The 23301-nt window shown below is 37.4% G+C and overlaps 1 protein-coding gene across 6 annotated transcripts in view; it reads left to right on the forward strand.

Moving 5' to 3' along the window:
- Positions 1-23301, forward strand: part of LOC149533989 (ruvB-like protein 1) — a 91671-nt gene that overhangs the window by 24560 nt on the left and 43810 nt on the right. For 5 of the 6 annotated variants that reach the window (XM_089807111.1, XM_089807108.1, XM_089807110.1 and 2 more), the window contains exons 4-6: positions 20976-21107; positions 21254-21403; positions 21597-21752. In XM_089807111.1, the coding sequence (XP_089663237.1) occupies positions 20976-21107; positions 21254-21403; positions 21597-21752 (438 nt within the window). Of the gene's footprint in view, positions 1-20975; positions 21108-21253; positions 21404-21596; positions 21753-23301 lie in introns of those variants that run through there. The other variant, XM_089807106.1, reaches the window with a different exon arrangement.

The raw sequence follows: 23301 nt of genomic DNA on the forward strand, positions 1-23301 counted from the left end.
GTCTTGATGTACAGATTTGAGTCTGAAGAACTCCTCTTGAAGCCTTGATCGCTGAGGTACGTATCAATCTTGATGTACCATGCTCGAGGGGCCTGCTTCAAACCATAGAGAGCTTTTACCAATCTGAGAACCTGATGGTCTTTACCAGCAACCTTGAAACCAGGAGGCTGCGTCATGTAGACCTCTTCATGGAGATCACCATTTAGGAAAGCACTCTTTACGTCCATTTGATGGACCTTCCAGCCAAACTGTGCTGCCATGGCTAGGACTAATCTGATGGTGCTCATCTTTGTAGTAGGAGCAAAGGTCTCCTCATAATCAATGCCCTGACGTTGAGAAAAGCCCTTTGCCACTAAACGAGCTTTGTACTTATCCAAAGTACCATCTGATTTGTATTTGATTTTGTAGACCCATATGCAGCTAATGGGTTTCTTCCCTGGGGGAAGATCAGAAAGGACCCAAGTGTTGTTCTTCAGTAGGCTCTGGTGTTAAGATTGCATGGCCTATTCCCACTCTGGATTCCTTTAGCCTCGGAATATGTTTGAGGTTCAAACACACTGTGAATGTTGGCCATAAGAGCAAAGTTAACAGAATCTGTAGTTTGGCTCTTTTTTCGTGCAATTCTCCCATCAATGAGCTCGTCATCATGAAGATCAGCAAGTGTCTTAGCCCACCACTTAGGCCGGAGAGGAGAATGACCAACAGTAGTACTAGGAGATGCTTGATTAGCAGGATCCTCATCAGAAGAATTTGGATCAAACTCAGGTGAAGCATCTTCAAAACGAGGCGATCCTGCAGGAGAAGCCGGAGGTGTCTGTACAGGTATCACTAGTAGGACTGGAGCTGTAGGAGCTACTGGAGCCCTCCCATCAGGTGGACCTAATGGAAGCCGAACTCCCAAATCATGAACCTGCATAGGCTGGTCTGCTGGATCAGGAACATGAGAAACAAGCATGAATGGTCCTCGCTGCTCATCAAAGACTACATCGCGACTGTATATGAGACGAGATGTCTCAACATCAATAAGGCGGTAGGCTTTGTGAAGACTGCTATATCCAGCAAGCATCAGTTTCTGACTCTTGGCATCCAACTTGGTGCGTGAAGCATCAGGGATCCAAACAAAAGCAAGAGAGCCAAAAACCTTTAGGTGACTGATTTTGGGCTTGCGACCTGACCAGGCCTCTTCCGGAGTTTTACCTTTGACCGCCACTATGGGTGACCGGTTCAACAGATAAACTGCAGTGTTAACTGCTTTTTCCCAAAAACGCTTTAGAACATGTCTGTGTTCGAGCATGGAACGAGCCATCTCGGTGATGTCCTGTTCCGACGTTCAACTACACTGTTCTGTTGTGGCGTGTGGGGTGTTGTGAACTGGCGTTGGATGCCATGTGTATCCAAGAAGCTGGAGAAAACATTAGAACAAAATTCCCCCCATTGTCTGATCTAAGAGTAATAATAGATTTCCCAGACTCTTTTTCAACTAAGGGTTTAAACTTCTGAAATACAGTAAATGCATCGGATTTCTTTTTAAGGAAATACACCCACATTTTTCTACTGAAATCATCTACAAACAACAGAAAATACTTGTACCCAAGAACAGAAGGAGTGGCCATAGGGCCGCAGATATCAGCATGAACAAGCTGAAGTACTTGAGAAGCTCGCCAAGAATCGCCACTGGGGAAAGGTGTGCGATGTTGCTTCCCAGCCTGACATGCGTCACAAACTCCAAGGTGTTGGGTTTGAATCTCTGGCAAACCAAGAACAAGCTCATCTCGAGCAAGTTGTGAGAGATAATGCACATTTAAGTGCCCATATCGCTGATGCCAAAGTGTGCTGATGGAAGATCGCTGAGCAGCCATAGCTAAGTCCTAAGAATTGCCAGAATCAGTAAGTCTGAAAAGACCACGATCCTCAAGACCAACTGCAATAGTAGACTTAGTCGCCCGATCAGTGATGGTGCACTGATGTGAACTGAAGGTGACTGCCAAGTGTGGAGAATGTTGCAACAACTGACTGACCGAGAGTAGATTTAGTTCCATCCCTGGAACGTAGTACACATCAAGGAATATGAGCTTCCTCCTAACAGACTGAATTTGAATGTTGCCTTTACCAACAACTGTGTACTCTTCTCCACCACCAAAGATAATAGAATCTGAATAAGGCTGGTAGTCAGTAAACCAGTCTCTGCGGTGAGTGAAATGTCGAGAGGCACCTGAATCAATGTACCAGGCAGATGATTGCACATGATCTGCGGGTCTTTTAGCCATGAAGGCGTAAAAGGCAGATTCTGCCTGCTCAGTGTGCTCTGCACTGTTCGCTTTGGGTTGTGAACCTGATTGCTTAGACTAGGCAGCTAAGCGTTTCCAACATGCAACCTTCATGTGACCATACTTGTGGCAATAGTTGCATTGAATGTTCTTCTTTTTGGTACCATCGGATGCTGGAGCAGAAGACTTCTGCTGAGATGGTTGCTGAGACTTGCCCTTATCCTTTTGAAAAGATTTCGCAGCAAAGGCTTGCTCAGTGGAGGTGGAATTGGAGCTGCTACCAAACTATTGTTTCCACCGATCTTGCTGAAGCAGCAGGGTGTAGAGATCAGTGAACTTTAGATCAACACCAGTAGATGTGATGTTGAGAGTCTCGATAAAATGCTCATAGGAATTTGGTAAACTCCGAAGAGTGATTACCACAATATCCTCTTCCTCCATCTTGCGACCGATGGCAAGTAACTGATCACGGATTTCCTGAATCCAATTCAGGTGTGCCTGGAGCGAGGTGCGCTCATCCATGACAATAGAAAACAGAGTGTTTTTCAAAAAGAAGGCTCTGCTCTTGTCGGAAGTCTCATGAAGACCTTTGAGATGTGTCCAGATTTCGGCCGCTGTCTTGTCGGATGGAATCTGAGAAAGCTGGTCATCAGCTACGGATAGTTTGAGAAGCATTACTGCCTCTCGATTGTTCAGATCCCATGTATCTTGATCAGGACCTGGAGAAGTCGGACGTTGCTTAACACCCAGAACAAGTTGATCGGTGTTTCGATATTCGAAGATTGCGATGATGCGCTGCTTCCAGGTTCCATAATTGCGACCATTGAATTTGGAATTATGCTCGAGCAGAATATTTGTCAGAGATGCCATGGCACGTTTTTCAATGAAAAATTGTGAAAATCTGTGAAGGCACATTCTTCGAGGCAAAAATACGGAAGACCCAAAAGAATCAGAGAATGACCTAGAAGAGAGCTCGAAAAACCCAGAAGGAATCTGCTGTCGTTTTCTGAATTCGCTGGCTCGAAAATCGAGGCACAAAAATTGAAGCACTCAGAAAAAACGGACGACAACCCAGTTGAGCTCTCGAAAAACCCACCAAGAATTTGCAAACAAAAATTTTTTTCGACCCCAAAAATTAGGGTTTCGAAAAAAAATGGTCAGCAGCCCGGGAGGTCGGATTTGCAGAAAAAAATGTTGATTTTTGTGAAAAAAAAAAGACAGATCTGATTCCCAAATCGCGACTTCAGGTTGAGACGACGCTAGACACAGAGTGTGACCTCCAAACGGTGGCGGATGTGGCAGGAGCAGGCATTTAAAAAAAAAAAAAAAAAAACGCAAAGCCGTGAGTTCGAGTTTGCAGTCAAAAAAAAATCTCACGGGTTGCAGAGTTAAATGTCAACCAGTCGCAAGTACAGGCCACGGATTTTCAGATGTTTTGTAGCAGACAGGTCTCTTTGAAAAAAACGGGAGTTGCAGATGAAATTCTTCCCGCGATTTGCAGACTTTGCAAGGAAAAAACTCCAAAAAAGAAACCTAGCTGCACGGATGAATTTCTCAAAAATCAGAAACCCTAGACGGGCTTGTTTGAGAAAAATCTTAGGAATTATTTCAAAAAAAATTAGCAAATAATTTCGAATGAAATTATAATTTTTTCAAAAAAATTCAAGTATTGGCTCTGATACCATATTACGAGGTAATTGGTAAATACTTGCTTGTTAATAACAGAGACCGAAAGGTCAATTTATACAAAAGAATGAGACAATGTTTCCTTAGGAAACGATCGTAAAGAATAGAAACATTCTATTCCAGAGAAAACAAAAAACGAAAGCAAACTAAAGCTAAAGATATTTACAAGATAACCATTAACTAATAATAGACGTCTTATCTATTATTGTAATATCACATATGTATAAAAAAAGAGTAAAGCTACAAGAGGAGTTACCAATAAACTACTAAATGCTACAGCAGATGTATGGCAGAATAGTGCAGATTGAGGAGATAAATACAGCTATGTTTCAAAAGGAAAATCAATAAAAGTTTTTAGAGCAGCAAATTGGTTCCAATCAAGACATCAAAACTGAGTATAAGTATGGTACATATAGAATAGAGAAGATTCATAAATATTAAAGAAAATCACAGATTTTTTGCTTTAAGCAGCAATCAGATCCATATGTTAAAAGTTTCTCAAAGATTAATAAGACTGGAATACTGAAATGCAAAGTAATGATTTCATCATAAAACAACAATCATGGCTAGAGAAAAACATGGGAATGGCGTTACAAATAGATAACCAGTTTCAGCCTGCAGATAACCCACAAATTTCTAGGACCAGTAACAAATATGCGTCATGAAGTAACAAATACCAGTCACAGCAATGAAAGAAACAAAATAACGTCCATCAGCATCAGTAATGAACGAGATCTCAATCACGGCAAATGATAAAGTTCATAGCACCATATAGAGCTTGACAATGATATTTGAATATGCAAAGAAAAGAAAAGTAGAAGACTGCATACCAACTTGAGTATAGCAGAGAAATGAAGTAATCATAGCTACAATCATCTTCAGAGTCACGACTGCCACCAACACACCTAACCAAAACTGCAATAGCAAAACCCGTAGGTAGCAAGCCGTCGGCAACAAATACTCGCAATGGTACGAAACATTGCACCAAAACCTCGAGGTGCTAGTGAAGGCGACCCACCAGGATCATAACATCCCACCACATTCCGTAGTCTAGACTTTGGGTTGGATGTGTGCCCATACGGTGGGCCCTCCCTTGGCCGTATGAGCCTCGGACGAACATTGCAATGTTGGCGTTGCCACTCGCTCTGAGACTCGAACCTGGGTGGAGGCTCTAATACCACATGGTACCAACCATTGCACCAAAACCTCGAGGTGCTAGTGAAGGCTGCTCACCAGGATCATAACACGCAACTACTAGTAAAACCTCAACAGCAATGAGAAGCTCATGAAATGGAGTCACGACAGGAGATCTAGAAAGCATAACGGTGGCCACAAGAAATTCACGCCATGAAGGAACCCATGCATTCACAGCAGAAACCCAGCAAGAAAATAAACATTTATGGTGTCCAGATTGATCATGGTTACCAGCAGAGTAGAAAATAATAGCAGATTCATGGCGTCCAAACTCACAAACAGTAGAAATCTGTAAGGAGAAACCTTCATGGCGGCTAGGATTTCAAAGAACTTCTCCCGTGACTTTTCCTCAGAAAATCAAAAGCATTCGAATACCAAAAGAGTTTCATTTTACCTTTTTATTCATTCCTTTAACATGTTTTATAATATTTTGGGTCCGCCCCATGTTTGCAAATAATAGTCAAAAAGATGTTTTATTAAACATTATAATGAATAACTTATCTAGTTATATATTATTATGGATATTAAAACATCTTAGTTATTATTTAATTGCATAAGTATGAAAAATGTAATTATTATTTCATAATTGATATTATATGAATCAATTATTTAATAATAAAATTCATGCAATTAAATGATAATTAAATATAAAAAAAAAAGTTTGCATTATGATTTAAAGGTTTGAATCGTTGGTTAACTAGAAGTGTCAAAAGGTTGAGAGGGGGTTAACCTTCTTAAATGCCAAATTTCAAAGGGGAGTTTTAGTTGCTATTTTTGGAAGCATAGTTTAGACTCAAGAGCTTGGAGTCAATTATGGAGCTATTTTTGGCATTTTTAGAGCCTTTTTTGACTTGTTTACATGTGTGTGCGGTCAAGATACAATTTAGAGTGCATGAGACATATTTTTGGAGCTGTTAGGCTATTTTTATAAACAGTTTACTCATAATTTTGACTCGCACTTCCTAATTTTGTGGGAAGGTGTTGTTGTTTTTGATATTGTTATATACCCCTCTTGTGTATAGAGAAGGGGTTTAGATTTTGAGAGGGGAGAGATGTGCATGTGATATTTGTCCTTGGCATCTTTTTCTCGATTGTTCTGAACTATTATGCAGAGCTATTGTTATTTGGGCCTTTGATCGTAATACAGTTTTCATTGGATTCAGCTTTTGGAGTAAAGGATTTGGTTGCATGCTTTGTGGTGATTGATGTTATTCATTTGTGTTTTATTGATAAACCTTTTGAATTATGTCTCGTTTTGCATCTTCCATGTCTAATGTCTGTTTTCATAGGTTTTGAGTTGTGTTTTCTTATTGATATATTTGATTGTGATCAATTTCCTTTCATATATTCAGATTCTAACCTTCTCTTAAAATATTGATATGAATTAACTGTTCTTTCAAGCAGGGTTTTTGTGATTATCTGTCAAAATCTTTCATTGTGTTACAAGTATAACAGTGTTTTGCGTTATCAATTCTGGTGTATCACTTTATTTTTCATCTTTTAGGTTTTCATTTTTAAGTTTATATCTTTACTCTTTTCCATACAAGTTTCACGTCTATCCAATGTTTCTCCAAAATCACTGAGGGTTTCAGGACTTAAAGCAAATTAGGGTGCAGATTTTGGAGATAACAGTTTTTGGCATGCTCGGTGGGACCCTTGCCTTATATTTTAAGGAAGTTACTACTGTTTTTGATATGCGAACAATAGGGTTTAATTATTGTTTGCTCAAAGAGTTTAAAATCTGTATATTTGGCGACTCTGTGGGAAAGAAAAGTGTAGACCAATGATGTTAATGAAAAAAGTACAAACTGGAAGCTCGAATACATTTGAATATCTACAGCTTGAAACACCTAATAGACGTGGGAGAACTCTTGCTAGGACAAAACCAGCAAAGAGGAATTAGAAATCAGCACTGGGTACTCAAGTTTATCAAAGGAAAAGTTGTAACAGGTTTTCAGCAAGTCCAATTTGGAGAATCGAGCCTTTTGAATCAGAAATTTATGTGTCTTTTATGAATACAACAGAAAGCTCAAGTTCCACAGCAAATTTATTTTCAGAACCAACTGTAGTTTCAATACATCAACAACAGATCTGTTATCAGCCACCATTAATGCCATTTGCTTTTGTGCCCTTTAATCAAGGGAGTCCTTTAAATCTTCAACAGCATAGCAATCTCCCTTTGGCAGCCTTAAAAGGAGTACCGTATTTCACTGGAGAGGGCCAAACCGCAGCTTTTGTGCATGTTAGAGATGTAGCAACTCTCTGCAATGTTAATCATGTGCCACAAGAAAATGTAGCAATCAGATTATTGGCAGCTTCATTCAAAGCAAAAAGTGTTGGAATGGTTTAGAAGCTTACCAATGGCTTCAATAAGCGCATGGAATGAATTGGGTGATGCATTTACCAAGTTTTTTGAAGATAAATCTGATCACTTATCATTGGTAGAACAAATGATGACTATAAAAAGGGCTCCACAAGAGCAGATGACTGATTTCAATACACGTTTTCAAAAGATGTGGGATAAGATACTTGTTGCTGTTAGACCAAGTGTTGATCATGCATTTTTGTATTTTCTAAAGAGCTTGAACAGAGATGTTTCTGTCATGATTTAGTCTATGGGAGGTACTACGCTACCACAATCATTTGCTATATCAGTAAGGGCAGAAAATAGCCTTATTCAGACAGGTAAAATTGCTCCTAGGCCTCCAATGCCTATTTTTCCAAATATACAGCCTAATATGCCTTTACAAATGCCATCATTCAACCCATTGCCAGCTGTTTCCAGCTAAGAAATAGTGGTTGCAGGGCCTTCTCAGGAGGTGCAAGAGATTAAACAAAGTTATCAAAAGATCGAAAGCTTAATGCAAACATTCGGGAACGAATTGGTTAATCTCAAAAAACAATAGCTTCAGCCAAGACAGCCTTTTCAAGCACAAAATTTTGCTGCAAATCAAGGATATCAGCAGCGGAATCAAGGCTATCAGCAGCAAAATCAAGGATATCAGCAGCAAAACCAAGGTCAATCTTTAGAATAGACAAAATATTCAAGGGTTTAATACTGGAAATAGACAGAATATAAATCAGAGGCCATATAGACCTTACAATCCAACACCCCTCAATGTTGCAAATCCAATAAGGGCCCGTTTGGTGAGCGGAATAGGAATACGTATTCCAAAAATTTTGAATTCCTTGTTTGGATGCACCAAAACGGGATTGGAATACGAAGCAAAAATGGGGTTTTGCATTTCCACCAAAATAGGTGTTATTGGAATACGTATTCCTATTCCATTTTTTTAAATTTTAGAAAACAGAAATTTTCGGGTCCACGAATTCCTATCATATATTGGCTGAACCAAACGGAGAACAGGAATACGTTCTATTCCAGAATACGTATTCCAGAATATGTATTCCAGAATACGTATTCTTATTCCGCTCACCAAACGACTCCTAAAGGATATAGTTCCTGTACCTATGCAAAACAATATGGTTGCCAAATACGAGTGGTGTTATCCATACAATCAGCCCCATAGTCAAGCTACATGTTCAAATGGCGTGATTAATCAAGCTTTGATGGTACAAAATGCTACAAGTATGCAACATGCACCTGAGGCTGAAATAGAGCAACAACAGGATATACCTCCCATGGATGCTTTATTCCTAAACTGGCAAGGGGACGAGTTCTGTGGTCTAAATGGTGATGATCTTAAGATTGCTGTTTATTCCAGAAACAAAAAGAGAGCTTTTGACAACCAAAATATCAATAATAACAACAATACAAGTAATGTAGCTGTTGCTGGATCATCTAAGCCAACAAACCAACAAGTTCCACCAACAACTCTTCCACATACTAGTACGGAACAACAACAACAAACACAACCTGCTATTACAAAATCACAGCCTAAAGTACATACATCAATTCCTTTTAATGTTGTTGAAAATATGAAGAAAATGAGCGTATCTATCAGTATGTGGGATTCTTTGGCATTTCTTGGTCAAGTTGATATTTTGCAATTTGAATTGTCGAAAAGGGGTAGTGCTGGTGAAAATACAGCAAGTGCTGTATTTTCAAATAATGAAGAAAATAATAGCAAACCAGCAATTCCAACTGTCAAACCTCCCCCTTTTTATGTGTCATTGATTATAGATAACAATTTGGTTCGCAATTGCATGATTGAGATTGGAGCTACAAGCTTAGTTATGCATAAAAAGGTAGCAGACTAGCTGGGGCTGAAATATCAACCTTTGAAGAAATGTGTAGTACAATTGGATGGGTCATCCGTTAATACAATAGGTTTCATTAAGGATGCTAGTCTAACCTTGCATGCATGTCCAAATTTCTCAATACCTTAGGATGTTTACGTCATAGATCTTCTGCCATACATTGCATTATATTTATCTAGAGATTTCACAACAAAGATTGGTGGTTATTTTTCATCAGATTGGTCTCATATGCTCTTTAGGTCAAGATATGGTACAAAAATCACAATCAAATCTGAAAAGTTAGGTAAGGATCATATAGAACTTTATGTCCCTGCTGCCATTAATGTGAATTTGATGTCATTTGATAGTGATGAACCTGATGTAATAGATTCAAAAACATGTTTTAAGGATATTTCGGATATTTTACTTGATGAATGGGTTGCTGAAAATGCTTTTAACAATCAAAACAATGTTATTCATGATGCTGGTTTTGGCAACTATATGATAATAGATCAAGATTCAGAAATCCCTAATTTGGTCAAAGATACAAATCAGAGTCACGAATAACAAAAACAGGTATGGAAGATGTATTTTAACGGTTCACGAAGTAAAAATGGTGCTGGTGGAGGTGTGTAGCTAGTATCACCTCATGAGGATAAGTATTTTGTTGCTTTTCGTTTTTCGTTTGCATGTTCTAACAATGTGGCTGAGTATGAAGGATTGATTCAAGGTTTGGAATGGGCGAGAAAGAGGAAAATAATGTGCTTACAGGTTTTTGGGGACATCGAGCTCATTGTGAACCAAGTTAGAGGTTTGATTTCTGTCAAGCATGATACTCTAAAGCTGTATAAAAATAGGGTATGAGATGTTATCAAAGAATTTGAAGCTCTTAACATAATAACCATACCTAGAGCAAAAAATCAATTTGTTGATAGACTTGTAGCAGTAGGTGCATAGTTCGATATTATTGAAAATGTCACAAAAAAGAATGAACAACATCATGTGAAGGTAGTTGTTAGACCTTCAATACGGGATAACAACATAAATTGGTAGGTTTTTGATTTAGATGAGCAAATATTGAATTTCTTATTACAAGAGGATGTGTTTTCAGTTTAGTGTCATCTGATTTCCACAATCCCTTAGAAATATCAGAATTTTTCTGGAATTTGATTGTGTTTGAATTTTTTAGCATCAACGCTTATTTTTTCTATTCTCTTGCCCTTCATCCTGATAATGGATCACTGTGTGTGATCAGAAACGTTGATGCTAAAAAATTCAGACACAATCAAATTCCAGAAAAATTCTGATAGTGTTTTCAGTTTCTAATCAGGATAGATTCAATCAGCAGTATGGTGATCAGGTTATACAGCTGAAAATGAACAAGTTACCAAAAGGTTTGGTTACCCTAGAGACTATCTTTAATCCGAATGATCAGGTGAAGAAGGATAAAACCAGTTTACTAGTGAAGGAAGAACATAATTAAGAGCTGGAAATTTTTGAAGAAAAACGATAGCAAGAAAAATAGTCTTTTATTGAATTATTTCAGGAATTTAATGATGTTTTTGCATGGGATTATTTTGATTAGAAAGGTTCTGATCCTAAGTTAACCCAACATACTATAGAGCTTGAGCCTAACACTAAATCTATAAGACAAAAGCAGAGACTTGTGAATCCTAAGCTAGAACCTTTAATGCTGAAAGAGTTGAATAAGCTTTTAGAACGAGGGATTGTTTTTCTTATTAAGCAAACTTCTTGGGTTTCTAATCTAGTTCTCATAAGGAAAAAAAAAATGGAGAGATACGCTTGTGTATTGATTTTAGAGACTTAAAATAGGGCTTCACTGAAAGATAGGCACCCCTTACCCTCTATGGAACATATTTTACAGTATGTTTCAGGTTCTGAAAGGTTTTCTTTGTTTGATGGATATTCTAGTTACAATCAGATTTTGGTAAAGGATGATGATCAATTTAAAACAACATTCACTACAAAATGGGGAACTATGGTTTATAGAATGATGCCTTTTGGATTATCTAATGCTAGAGCTACGTTTTAGAAAGCTATGGATATGGCTTTTGGGAACTTAATGTATAAGATGGTGCTGGTATATTTAGATGAAATTACTGTTTTCAGCAAGGAGGCTAATGACCATAATTTTCATCTCAAACAAGTGTTGGAAAGATGCAGAGAATTTGGTATTTCCCTTAATCCTAAAAAATCTGTATCTGTTGTTCATGAAGGAAGACTTCTCGGATATATTGTTTGAAAACATGGCACTACTATAGATCTTGAGAGAGTACAAGCAATTTTAGAGTTACCATTGCTTAGCTATAAAAAGAGGCTGCAAAGTTTCATTGGTAGGATCAATTTTGTGAGGCGTTTCATACTTGATATTGCCAATCTTTTAAAGCTTGTAACAGCAATGTTAAAGAAAAATATTGTTTTCAGTTGGACCAAAGAAGGAAAGCGCTATTTTGAAGCAATTAAAGAAGCCTTGTCCGCTGCCCTTGCTTTGGTTAACCCAAATTTTACCAAAGATTTTATATTATATGCTTATGGTGGTTTTGACACAATTTCAACAATGCTGGTATAAAAGAATGCTGAAAGATTTGAGCAACTTGTTGCATTTTTCAGCAAAGGTTTGCAAGATTACGAGCAAAGGTACAACTTTGTTGAAAAACATGTTTTTGTTGTTATTAAAAATTTTAAAAAGTTTAAACACTTGGTTTCTAACAGCAAGATTCATTTAATGGTAGCCCATCCAAGTGTGAAAGAATTTTTATTAAGCAGAGATTTAAATGAAAAAAGAGTAGGCTGGATAACTCGTGTCATGGAATATGATGTTGATATTCATATCACCAAACTTGTCAAAGGCTGGCAGATGACACCATTCAAGAGGTAGAAAACAGTCAAAATTTGCTGTTGGTTAATAATAATCAAGCTGGGAATGATCAATCAACATGCTGGTTGACTGAAATGAATCATTATTTGCGAACAAGGGAGTGCCCTTTGAGGTTGGATAGAGCAAAACACAAGTATTTCAGATTCCAGTCAATTCCTTATGTTTTGATTAATGATGTTTTGTTCAGAAAAGATCATAGTGACATGTTATTGCGTTGTATAAGTGCTGATCAGACCAACAAGATCTTGGAATAGTTCCATGATGAAGGGGGTCACTTTTCCCCAAAGACAACAGCTTATAAAGTATTAAGGGCAGGATTCTATTGGCCTGATCTGTTCAAAGATGCCCATTCTTGGGCAAGAAAATGTCAAAAATGCGTGTTATTTGCCAGCAAGGAAAGGTTGGGAGCCTTACCTTTACAACCAATCTTGGTTGATCAGCCGTTTATGAAAACAGGGAATTGATTTTGTGGGCCCAATCAACCCATTTTGAAATTGTGTGAGTTTATTCATTGGTTTTTCACCTCCACAACTTTTGTTGCTCACAATACTTTCTTTGCTTTCACATTTTGGGCTTTTCTTCTTCTATGATCGCTTCATTTTTCTGAATTTTTATTGTATCGTATGTGTTATTTCAATGATTTTTTAATGCATTGTTTGTGTTTTTCTCCATTTCTCGGATCCTTCAAAGGCCCGTACAACCTCCAAAGTTGTAGAAAAGAAGCAATTTCTTAGATTTTGCTAGTAATTCCTTATATTTTTCCACCACTTTTTCCCCCTTGATGAGAGTTTCATTCTTTTTGGTGACGTGTTGTAATCCGCACGAAGGAATTCCGGACCCCCGCATTTCAGTTTGAGGGTTTTTTCAATTTTTTTTCTATGCTCAAATTTGGCTTTTTTTGCATGCTTTTTCCTTAAAAGTTGTGGGTTTCTGCTCTTTTTTTGTGATCTCAGATCTTTGTCTCGGGATATTTTTGGTCGTGGTTTTTAAAATTTGTTTCCCTTTAACTTTTTTGCATGGGTCTTCTAATTTTGTCCAGAAAAGAATAATGTTGATTTTTTAAATTTTCTACATAAAAAATTGGTGGATGCTTTTTCTAATTTGTCTTAATAAAAATATAGTGGTGGGTTTTATAACTTTTCTCCTTGAATTTTTTTTTTGGATGGGTTTTATAACTTCTCTTAGAACTCTGCACGGGTTTGGGAAAATTATACCTAGGTATAACTGTGTGGTGTTTTTCCTAAAAAATGAAGTTTTGTATGCTAATTCGTGTCTAGGATTTTGTGCCAGCCAATTGTTGAGGATTTTTCTCTGCAAGAAGGTTTTTTTAGATTTATTCCAAAAAAAATTGTGAGTGATGTTTTGGCAACTTTCTCCTAAGAATTTGTTTTTAGATTTTCTCTTTAAAATTGCTTCTTAGTTTTTTGATGACTAGTGTTACTATCTTATGGTTTTTTGATTTTTTCTAGTGAAACCCCAAGATTTGCATGCCCACCCCCCAAAATAAATAAAAAATAAATAAAGAACCTTGAATTACCCATCCCTGGGACCTCCCCACCAGGTACTTGTAGTACCCAAGTACCCCCACCTCAACCATTCTGCAACCATGCCGCTGCCAGTATGGGCACGTGAATTTCTATTTGAATTTTGATTTTCGAATGTTACTATTGGGTATGTGCCATGTTATGATGGTGAATGTTCAATAATTCTGGTTTGCATTGCAATTTTGCCATGTCTAAATGTTTCAATTTGGTATGTTATATTGAAACATCATTTTATAACTAGCATTTCAAGCTCTATATGCATAGTATACAACACCTTCCCTATGTAGCCGTCCCCTTGCCTTACCAAAATTGAGGCTCTCGGCCCCACCTCGTCCCAAAAGCTCGTTCTAGCATCCCGACGTACCAAAGCACTAGTGTTCCATTGATGTGTTCTGCAGTAACATTAGTGGAGATTTCTTATTTTTTTTCTCCACAAAAGCATGGTTCCATGCAGTCTGTTGTGGGTCATACTACTCATCTGCCAAAGTTTTTGGCGATCTTTTGAACACAATCATGACTGTTTTTCCAAAGCAATTCAGCTTTGGTGATTTTCTCCTCATTGTTGTTTCAGTTTCATAAGCTGAACTCAGTGTCTTAGGTTATTAGGAGGGACAATTTTCATTTTCCCAACATCAAGTTGGTAGATATGTGGTTATCTTGGCCATACCTAGAAGAAATGCAGAATTAGGAAGGGTCTCAGCAAGAAGCTCATTTTGCAGAGCGTTCTATGCATTTGTGACTAGAAGGTTTCAAAACATCGTAATATTTCTTTAATAGTCATCTTAGTTTCTCAAGGAAGTTTCCTTTACTGTCTTCAGTTCATGATTGTTTCATTTAGAAATATTGCCTTTAAAGAGCTTTCGTCTCCTTGGTTTAATATAAGCAAGTACCATTGTAACACAAATAAGAATGTAAACATGTTGTGGGGGTGTTTAAGGTGATTTGTAGCATCTTAGGAGTCTTTGTAGCAAAGTTACAAATTATTAAGTTTCACAAATTACCACTTTTTATTGGGAGCAAAAGCTTAAAATGCCACTGCAAAAATGTTATCACCGTGGAGAATGTGAGATTGACTGTTTGTTGGAAGTGGGAAAATAAGCATCATGTGGGCAGAGGATGGGAATATGGAGGGGTTTTGGCACTCAAATAAATTCATTTCATATTCATCTGTCACTTGGACACCATAGGAGGATAGGACAGTAGTATCTAAGGTGAAAACAAAGTAAGGTGTGGACCCATCATAATGTATCTTTCATTTTTCATTTTGTTTGGAGAGTCTAAGTGTAGAAGACAAGATTTCTGAGTTGGGATTGTATAGCAGTTGTGGAGTATCAAAGCATTATAATAGCTCTAATTTAGCTTCAATGACATTGTAACATTGCTATAGATGACAGAGATAGTGGTATGAGGAGTAAATGCTTACTCTAGTTTGAGTTTTCACCTTCTAGGGTTTCTCAATTTTAATCTTTGTGTATATGTTCATTTACACCATGTTGAACATATGATACTGCATAGTACATCTTCCTAAGGTGTGGAGACAATGGCTTTTCGAGAACATTTGTTGAGTTGAATATATGATATCTGTTTTGTTGAGTTCATCACCTGATCGTTATGGACTGGTTAAAATACAATCTTTTTAGTTCTGCTTTATTTCTGTTTATCCTCGTATCATCATATTAAATACCAGGCAGAATGTGTCTTATTCGTGTGTTGTTTTTTAGGTTTTATGACTTGTCACATCCAAAGATTCTGAGGATCATTTTTTGTTCTGTTTTTCATTTAATTGTTAAATTAAGAATTATAGCATGTGCTTTGAAGAGTCAAACATGACTGGAATTTTCTCTTCCCCTCCTCCCCACCACACACACACAGATACATATGTAAATGCACATACACACTGTCCTTAAATATCAATATTGCTTTGTCATTCTTCCTACTTAATTGAATGATAGCTGAAATGTTTGTACATCTTCAAATTTCTTCTGGTATGCTTAACTAGTTTTTGTTGGAAATGTGTTTTAACTTTTATCCTTGTAATCTATGCCACACGGTTGGGCACATTTCAACAAAAAGTTCAAAATCCATCCAATATCTTTACAATTCTCAAACAGTTGTTCAAAATTTATCTATATTATTCACCTTTACAAACAATTAGGATTTTATTAGAAGTGCAATTTTTTTTTTGCTGTGTAGAGTTAAGAAATTCAAATGTCAGAGATCCAGAAATTCCTGTTGTTGTCAGAAAATGTTGCCTATTTTCTGCATTGTGGCGGGGTATGCTGGCGGGCAATTGATGGCCTTGATAGCACTAAAGGTGCCAGGACACCTTTTTAAATGGAACTTGAACCACCACTGTCAAGTTCGATACTGAAGTTATCAATGGCTTCCCACATAGTCTGAAACAAAAAGCTCAATGAAGATCTAAGTTTAAAAGCAAAGGAGATTGCTGCATGCCAACAGCCTTTCTTCTCTGGTTATAGAGATGAAAACAACACATTGAAAGCAATGTAAACAAAGAGCAAGGTGAGATTAGCTGATGCAGAGACAATGCCTTGCAGAATTGTGATCAGAAGACAAACATTAATCTCTGATGAAGGAAGTGGAATGGGAGGATTACAAAAGAAAAATTATAGTTCTATTCTTGTTATTAACTTTCCGATAATAGTTTCCTACTCTTATTTTTTCTCTATATTAGTTTGTTCATTATTCTTGTTCTTAATGGTATAAAAGTTATAGTATGCAATTTTTTTGTGTCATGATCTACTTTTTACACTTGATAAGATTAGATAAGATAAGATAAATTTATTAATGACCAATAAGAGACCACAAAAGGGTCTAAGGGACTAAAAGCATACAACAAAGGCACCGCCAAGAGCAAGAGCACCAAACGGTGACCCAAGGAAGAGCAAACAAGAAAGCAAAAGACCCAACAAAGGAAGATTGGAGGTCCTTCCTAGGCGGGAAAAAATATGGTATTAGAGCCAATACTCTAAATTTTTTCGAAAATAATTATAATTTCTTCCAAGAAATTATTTGCGTTCTATTTTTGGAATTATTTTTATGCATGTCTTCTTCCAAAACCTCTGGCTCGTCTAGGGTTTTCTACCAAAAATTGCGCCATTTTGTCTGTAACTCACGCGATTTATTCTGGTTTGCAAACTCACGCCCTACTATCTGCAACTAGCATGATTGAATCCTCTGAAAATTGAGTGTTATTCTCTACTGTTCACATGGAGGTCTGTTGGGTGTCATTTCTCTGCAACTCGCGCCCAAATTTTTATGCCACTTGTGTCCAAATTTCTTTGAAAATTGTGTCTGTTTTGTGGCCCATTTTTACCATTTTTAATAAAGTGGTCATTTTTTTCAGTGTTTGGATGCATCTAGGGTACTCTTGGTCTTGATTCGCACCCAGAATTTGTTGTTTTTTTTGTAAATCCGCCATTATTTTTGAAGCCTTTTTGGAGCCAGCGCCGTTTTTTTTCAAAACCCTAAATTTATGTACTAGATCAAAAATAACTTTTTATAAATTTTTGGTGGGTTTTCCAAGAGTTCAATTGGGTTGTCGTGCATTTTTTTTGGGTGCCTTGATTTTTGTGCCTAAATTTTCGAGCCAGCGGATCCATAATTTGACATGTTCTTTCTGGGTTTTTTGAGCACTCTTCTGGGTACCTCTTCATATTTTTGGGTCTTTTGTTTCTTTGCCTTGAAATACGTGCCTTCATAGATTTTCACTGAAAAATATGCTATGGTATCTCTGACTAATACTTTGCCCGAGGGAAATCAAAAGCTCAACAATCGCAATTATGGCACATGGAAACAACAAATGCTAACCATCTTTGAATATCATGACAATGATAAGGTGGTTCAGGTTCACAATAGTCTTCTCAGCAAAGGTCTTTTGCTCTAGCTTCAGAAGGCTACAGGAAAAAGAACATTCAATGCAACTATTGTCACAAGTATGGGCATATGGAGGTTGAATTTCGGAAGCAGTTAGCTGCCCTATCTAAGCAACCTGGTTCTCAACCCACAATGAACAGTGTAGAGCACAGTGAGTAGACAGAATGTTCTTTTTACGCCTTTTAACAGCTTCGTGCTCTGGATAGATTAACCATTAAGGGAGGGTATTACAGAAATAGATAGTTTCTATTATCTCTGTTTAGTATCGAATGAATTAAGTAATTATTTATTGTTCAATCTCTTGTATAGATTGATCTATTGATCACTATTAATATCAAGAAAATATTTACCTTTAGATCGTCTCATAATAATACCGTTGGAGGTGGGGTGCTGCTGCCAGAGGAACTTGCTGTGGAGCCCCACAAGCCTAAGACTAGGAGGAGGGTCGAGTGACTGCTTCGATCCTTGAATAGGAGACATCGACGGGAAGCAACAAGTGTCATCCTGAAGCAGTGTGGCCTCCTGAAGGTAAAGAGCAAGACACCACTGATCGATGTACTAAAAGAAAGATGAAAGGGATCTACACTCTCTAAACAAGCAATAAAATCTCCCCCTGATTTGATAATTAGTGGGACACATGAAGATAAAGTGAATCTCGGTCTTAACCTCGTCCAAGGTTCAAAGGCAACAATTCTAGTCGGCTCTGTCATTTCGGTGTTCCCTTTGGATACAGAGCCAATGGGAGTCGATTTTGAAGGAACCGAAGAAGGATGCAAAGGGCATGGCTCCAATGCCATGACAAGTAGAAGGGGCGCACAATGACCCCATCTGGAATACCCATAAAGTGCTCGACGTAATAGGCCATCCTTAGTTGTAGACCCCTCAGGGGGGTGCTTCAAGTCATGATGATATACTATCTGTAGATGTCAAGTCTATCATGCTCATTCAACTCCTGCTGGGAGGGAAGGAGGTGAGCGGGAGCATCAAGAGAGAACTGGAAGGGAGGGAGATGATCAATCTCGATCTCAATCGAACCTAACAAAGTAGAAGCCCAGGCGTACTAGCAACAAGCTCTGCAATTAGGATGGGTACCAACAATAGCCGTAGAAAAGTTGTAGGCCAAGTAAGAGTATTTGTGACGTCCATCAACAGATTTCGCAAAACCCCAAAGACAATGAGGGACTAGACTAGATCAAAGATGGCTCCAAGCGTGAAGGGATGATCATCGAACTCAGCCAGAATGATGTTGTGCGGAGTTGACTGGTGACATCTAATAATGTGCCGAAGAAGAAGGGTCTGGACTCTCTTGACCAAAACCCAACCGGTATCTAGGAGAGTGGGCCCCAAAACAACTAAGCTGTTGCGATGTGGAGCCTAATTAGACTAGGAGGTTAATTTTTCCCACTTTATTCGACGCGGTTTCGTCCCAGATTATTTCTATAGGGGTTTGGGGGCAGTACCCCCAAGACGAGATGAAGGGGTAGCGCTCCTTGTAGGGTCTTAGGGCAGTGCCCCAGGTGCTATCCTTGCTTTTTTTGTATTGGATGACTTATTCTAGCCCTAATTTTGTAAGCAGCAAAAATCTTCTATAAAATGGCTTAGGGTTAGGGATTTCATAATGTATGGTGAGATTGTAGCTTCTTGCGGCAATATTGAGCTGTAAGGGATTATAGATTGTAATCAGGTTGTAACCACTGGATAATAAGAATATTGGACTCGTTGTTGGTCAATGTCGTTGAGGAATTGGGCGAACCATGTTAAATCTTTTTGTCTTGTGTTCTTTTCTGTGTGATTTATTATTTTTTGATATTGGTTTGTAATTGTTATTTCTGTCTCATTAATTCTAACATGAGCCGTAAAGCATGGTTGACTTGACCTAGGAGTCCATAAGGGACAACTTAGAAGTCATGTCCTGAAAGTGGTGTCTGAAGCACTGCCGCTTGAACATAGCTAGAGAGCCTAATCCCTTGTTGACCTTGGGTTGCATGGCAAGTCTCAAATTGAAACATGGTCCAGAAAACTTGACCCCGAGATAAGATTAAGAGGAATCAATCTTGATCTTACGGCCTTGGAAATAGAAGTGAAGATGGGAGGTCTTCAAGCAATTTAAGACCATCACTCGAGTCCTTCCCTATGTTCACAACTAACTGTCTCAAGTCACAAAAGGAGCCAAATCGTCATGAAGCTATTGAAGACCCTCGAGAGAGGAGGCTAAGAAAACCGCATCATCTGCAATTAAGAGAATGGGGAGTAGGAGCTAGTGTAAATAATAACCATCATCAGGGAGTGAGGATTCCTAGAGAAAAGCCTCGAGCTTGTCAATGTATATGCCGAATACTTGTTTAAATTTTTATAGAATTCTTTTAAATTTTCAATATAATATTAAATGATTTTAAGAACATTTAAATATTTAATTTTATAAAATAATAATGCAACATATAATGAATGTTCCAATAAAACTAATGGAAAAATTTAGATTCGTCCATCAAACTTCAAATATTTTTGTTTTAACTTGATTTGATATTTTCTGTTGCCAAAGTTGAACACAAATGTGAAACTTGTTTGTTAGGCTCTAATGTAAAATTTTAATATAATATTGAAAAATAATACAAGATATTAATAAACATTTAAAAAAAAGTAATGGTAGATTCATGTTTCAAACTCAATGGTGGTTTTTTCTTTTGACTTTGATGTAAATTTTTTTCTTCCCAAAGTTGAACTCAAATTTGAAACTTGTTACTTAGCCTCTAATCTAAAATTCACACTAAATTCGGAGTTTGACACCACTCCTTAGATAAAGAACATTGTATCACACAATATTATGCTAGTCTCTGCTTTTGACATCCTTCTTGTGATTTAGATCAGATTTACCAATGAAGTATTTGACTTAATGTAGCAAGTCTTTCATCTCAACCAGTTACAAATGCAAGGAAAGGCAACAAGAGCTTAAGATGTTATGCTAAATGAACTGAAACTGACAGCTTGTGGCTGTATTGTGGTGATTTATTGATGAAGTAATATTTGTATGTTTTAATGGAGCCTTCTATGCAAATGACATGATATAATAAACCTTTAGGGAAGCTATTCCATTTTAAAAAGGTAGCAGTTTAGGACTGCCAGTGATCATGCTTTTTGTTTTGTAATCCCAAACATAAACTATTGAAATAAAAATTATTCTTTCAAATAGTTTTTCAAATTAATAAGCATCTTACTTTTGTTACTCCCAGGTTAATGGCATGTTTACAATGCAACTTCGATCCATCCTCTGAAGTGCTTCTTGCTATGCAGGTTCCTTTCTGTCCTATGGTGGGATCTGAGGTTTATTCTAGTGAAGTTAAGAAAACAGAGGTTCTCATGGAGAACTTTAGGAGGGCTATTGGGCTTCGCATTAAAGAAAATAAGGAAGTTTATGAAGGAGAGGCAAGGAACTTTATACACTTGGGTTATTTAGTTACTAGTGGTAGCTATATATACGTTGCCTTTTGGCTATGCATCATTTCAATTTTTCTTTTGTAGTTTATGAACTTATTTGGTTTTCTAGATCTAAAATTTTATTCCTTGTTCAGGTGACAGAGCTATCACCAGAGGAAACAGAGAGCACAACAGGTGGTTATGGAAAGAGTATTAGTCATGTCATTATTGGACTGAAAACTGTGAAAGGCACCAAACAATTAAAGCTAGATCCAACAATATATGACGCTTTGATTAAGGAAAAGGTATGGATATGTGCAGTACAGAGATTTAATGTTTATTATTCCAAGGCCTCTAATTTTGTTCACCTTAGAAGTTTCATGTACTTGGTATGGAATTTGTTGGCTTGGGCATTTGCAAATTTACAAGTATATATATTTTTAAAATAATCTATTTGTGTGAATTTTTCTTAATGGAGTATCATCTACTTTATTACAGGTAACAGTGGGTGATGTAATATACATAGAAGCAAATAGTGGGGCAGTTAAAAGGGTCGGAAGAAGTGATGCATTTGCAACAGAGTTTGATCTTGAAGCAGAAGAGTATGTTCCACTACCAAAAGGCGAAGTCCATAAAAAGAAAGAGATAGTGCAGGTATGTTCTTTGCTATCATTATCTCACATTGTTAAAGCAAGATTAGTTTTTTGCTGTAGCAAAGTGCATTCAAGTAAGGTTTTGAAGTGCTCTTCACACAATTTGAAATTTTAAGAAAACAAATCCAAATTTAGCATAGTGTAGCTGGATGTTGACTAACAAAAAAAATGAACAGTAAGAAAATAATACTAATGCCGAGCCACCGAAGAATGGTGTTAGTATGAGAGATTATCTCCAATAAAGTTAGCATGTCATATCTAGACTGTAAAGCACTGTCTGATACAGAAAAGTGCATTTGAAAATGATTTGAAACTGTATCTTCCGTGAAAATTTAAAAACATTACTAAAATGTTATAAAAAACATAGGAATAGTCATTGGAAAATTCTCCCTAGATGTACAATAAGTGCCTACCCAGGCCAGGAGGGTGTCCAGAGTTTCATCAACCACATTTTGGTTCCAGTGTAAAGACTGAAAGTCATGAGAAGAGAGAGAAGTTGTCAGAGTAATTCTTTGATTTGACACTAGTATGCTAACATCCAAGACTGAATACCTCCTAGAAGAGGATATTAAACTGGAAAGATGTGCCATGCTATTGAATCTAGATAGATTGTGAGTTTGATGGGCAATTATTTTGTAATATCCCCTACTAGTTCTTATTCCAATATTTATGATTTTTGACCTCATCAAACACTTTACACAAAGGGACATCTTGCAGATTGCTTCTAATATGCTTAACTTCAATTGGTAACAATAGAGATGCTTGCAAAGTCTTCAAAAACATCTAAACATTGTATTAGAATAAAAATGCAAATGACTGATTACAATCATTGAGTGATGACCAAGACTCTTGGCTTATAGAGGAATGCTCTTTAGAAGCTCTCCCATACCAAGTTGACCTCAATGAAATCTGAAGATAATTATTCTAATGTGAAAGATTGAATATATCTCACCCAAACAGCTGCAACCCTTCAGAGGATCTTTCACCACCTCAGTTATGCTTATCAATGGGAGTGATCATTCCCAATGACCAATGATGTAACTTTGTAGAAAGCCTTGGCTCCACAAATGAACATATCAAATCAATTGTCAAGTACTCGACGAACCCTTGGCTCCACAATTGAACATATCAAATCAGTTGTCAAGAAGTCGACGAAACCTTGGCTTCACAAATGAACATATCAAATCAATTTTCAAGAACTCAATGATCTCCATCTTAATTGTCCCCCTCCCTATTTATACTTTTTCTTCAAGAGGAGGTGGATCCTTCAAGAAGCTTTTTGGAACATTGAGGAGGTGGATCTTTCAAGAAGCTTCTAGAGACATGAGGAGGTGGGTCCTTCAAGAATCTTCTAGAAACATAAGGAGAAGCTTCTAGGAAAATGAGGAGGTAGATCCTTCAAGAAGCTTCTAGAAACATAAGAAGCATCTAGAGACATAAGAAGCTTGTAGAGACATGAGGTGGTGGGTCCTTCAAGAAGCTTCTAGAAACATAAGGAGAAGCTTCTAGGAACATGAGGAGGTGGATCCATCAAGAAGCTTCTAGAAACA

This window comes from Cupressus sempervirens, chromosome 10 (assembly GCF_028749045.1).
Source record: "Cupressus sempervirens isolate cs-2001-9-10 chromosome 10, ASM2874904v1, whole genome shotgun sequence".
NCBI lineage: Eukaryota > Viridiplantae > Streptophyta > Pinopsida > Cupressales > Cupressaceae > Cupressus > Cupressus sempervirens.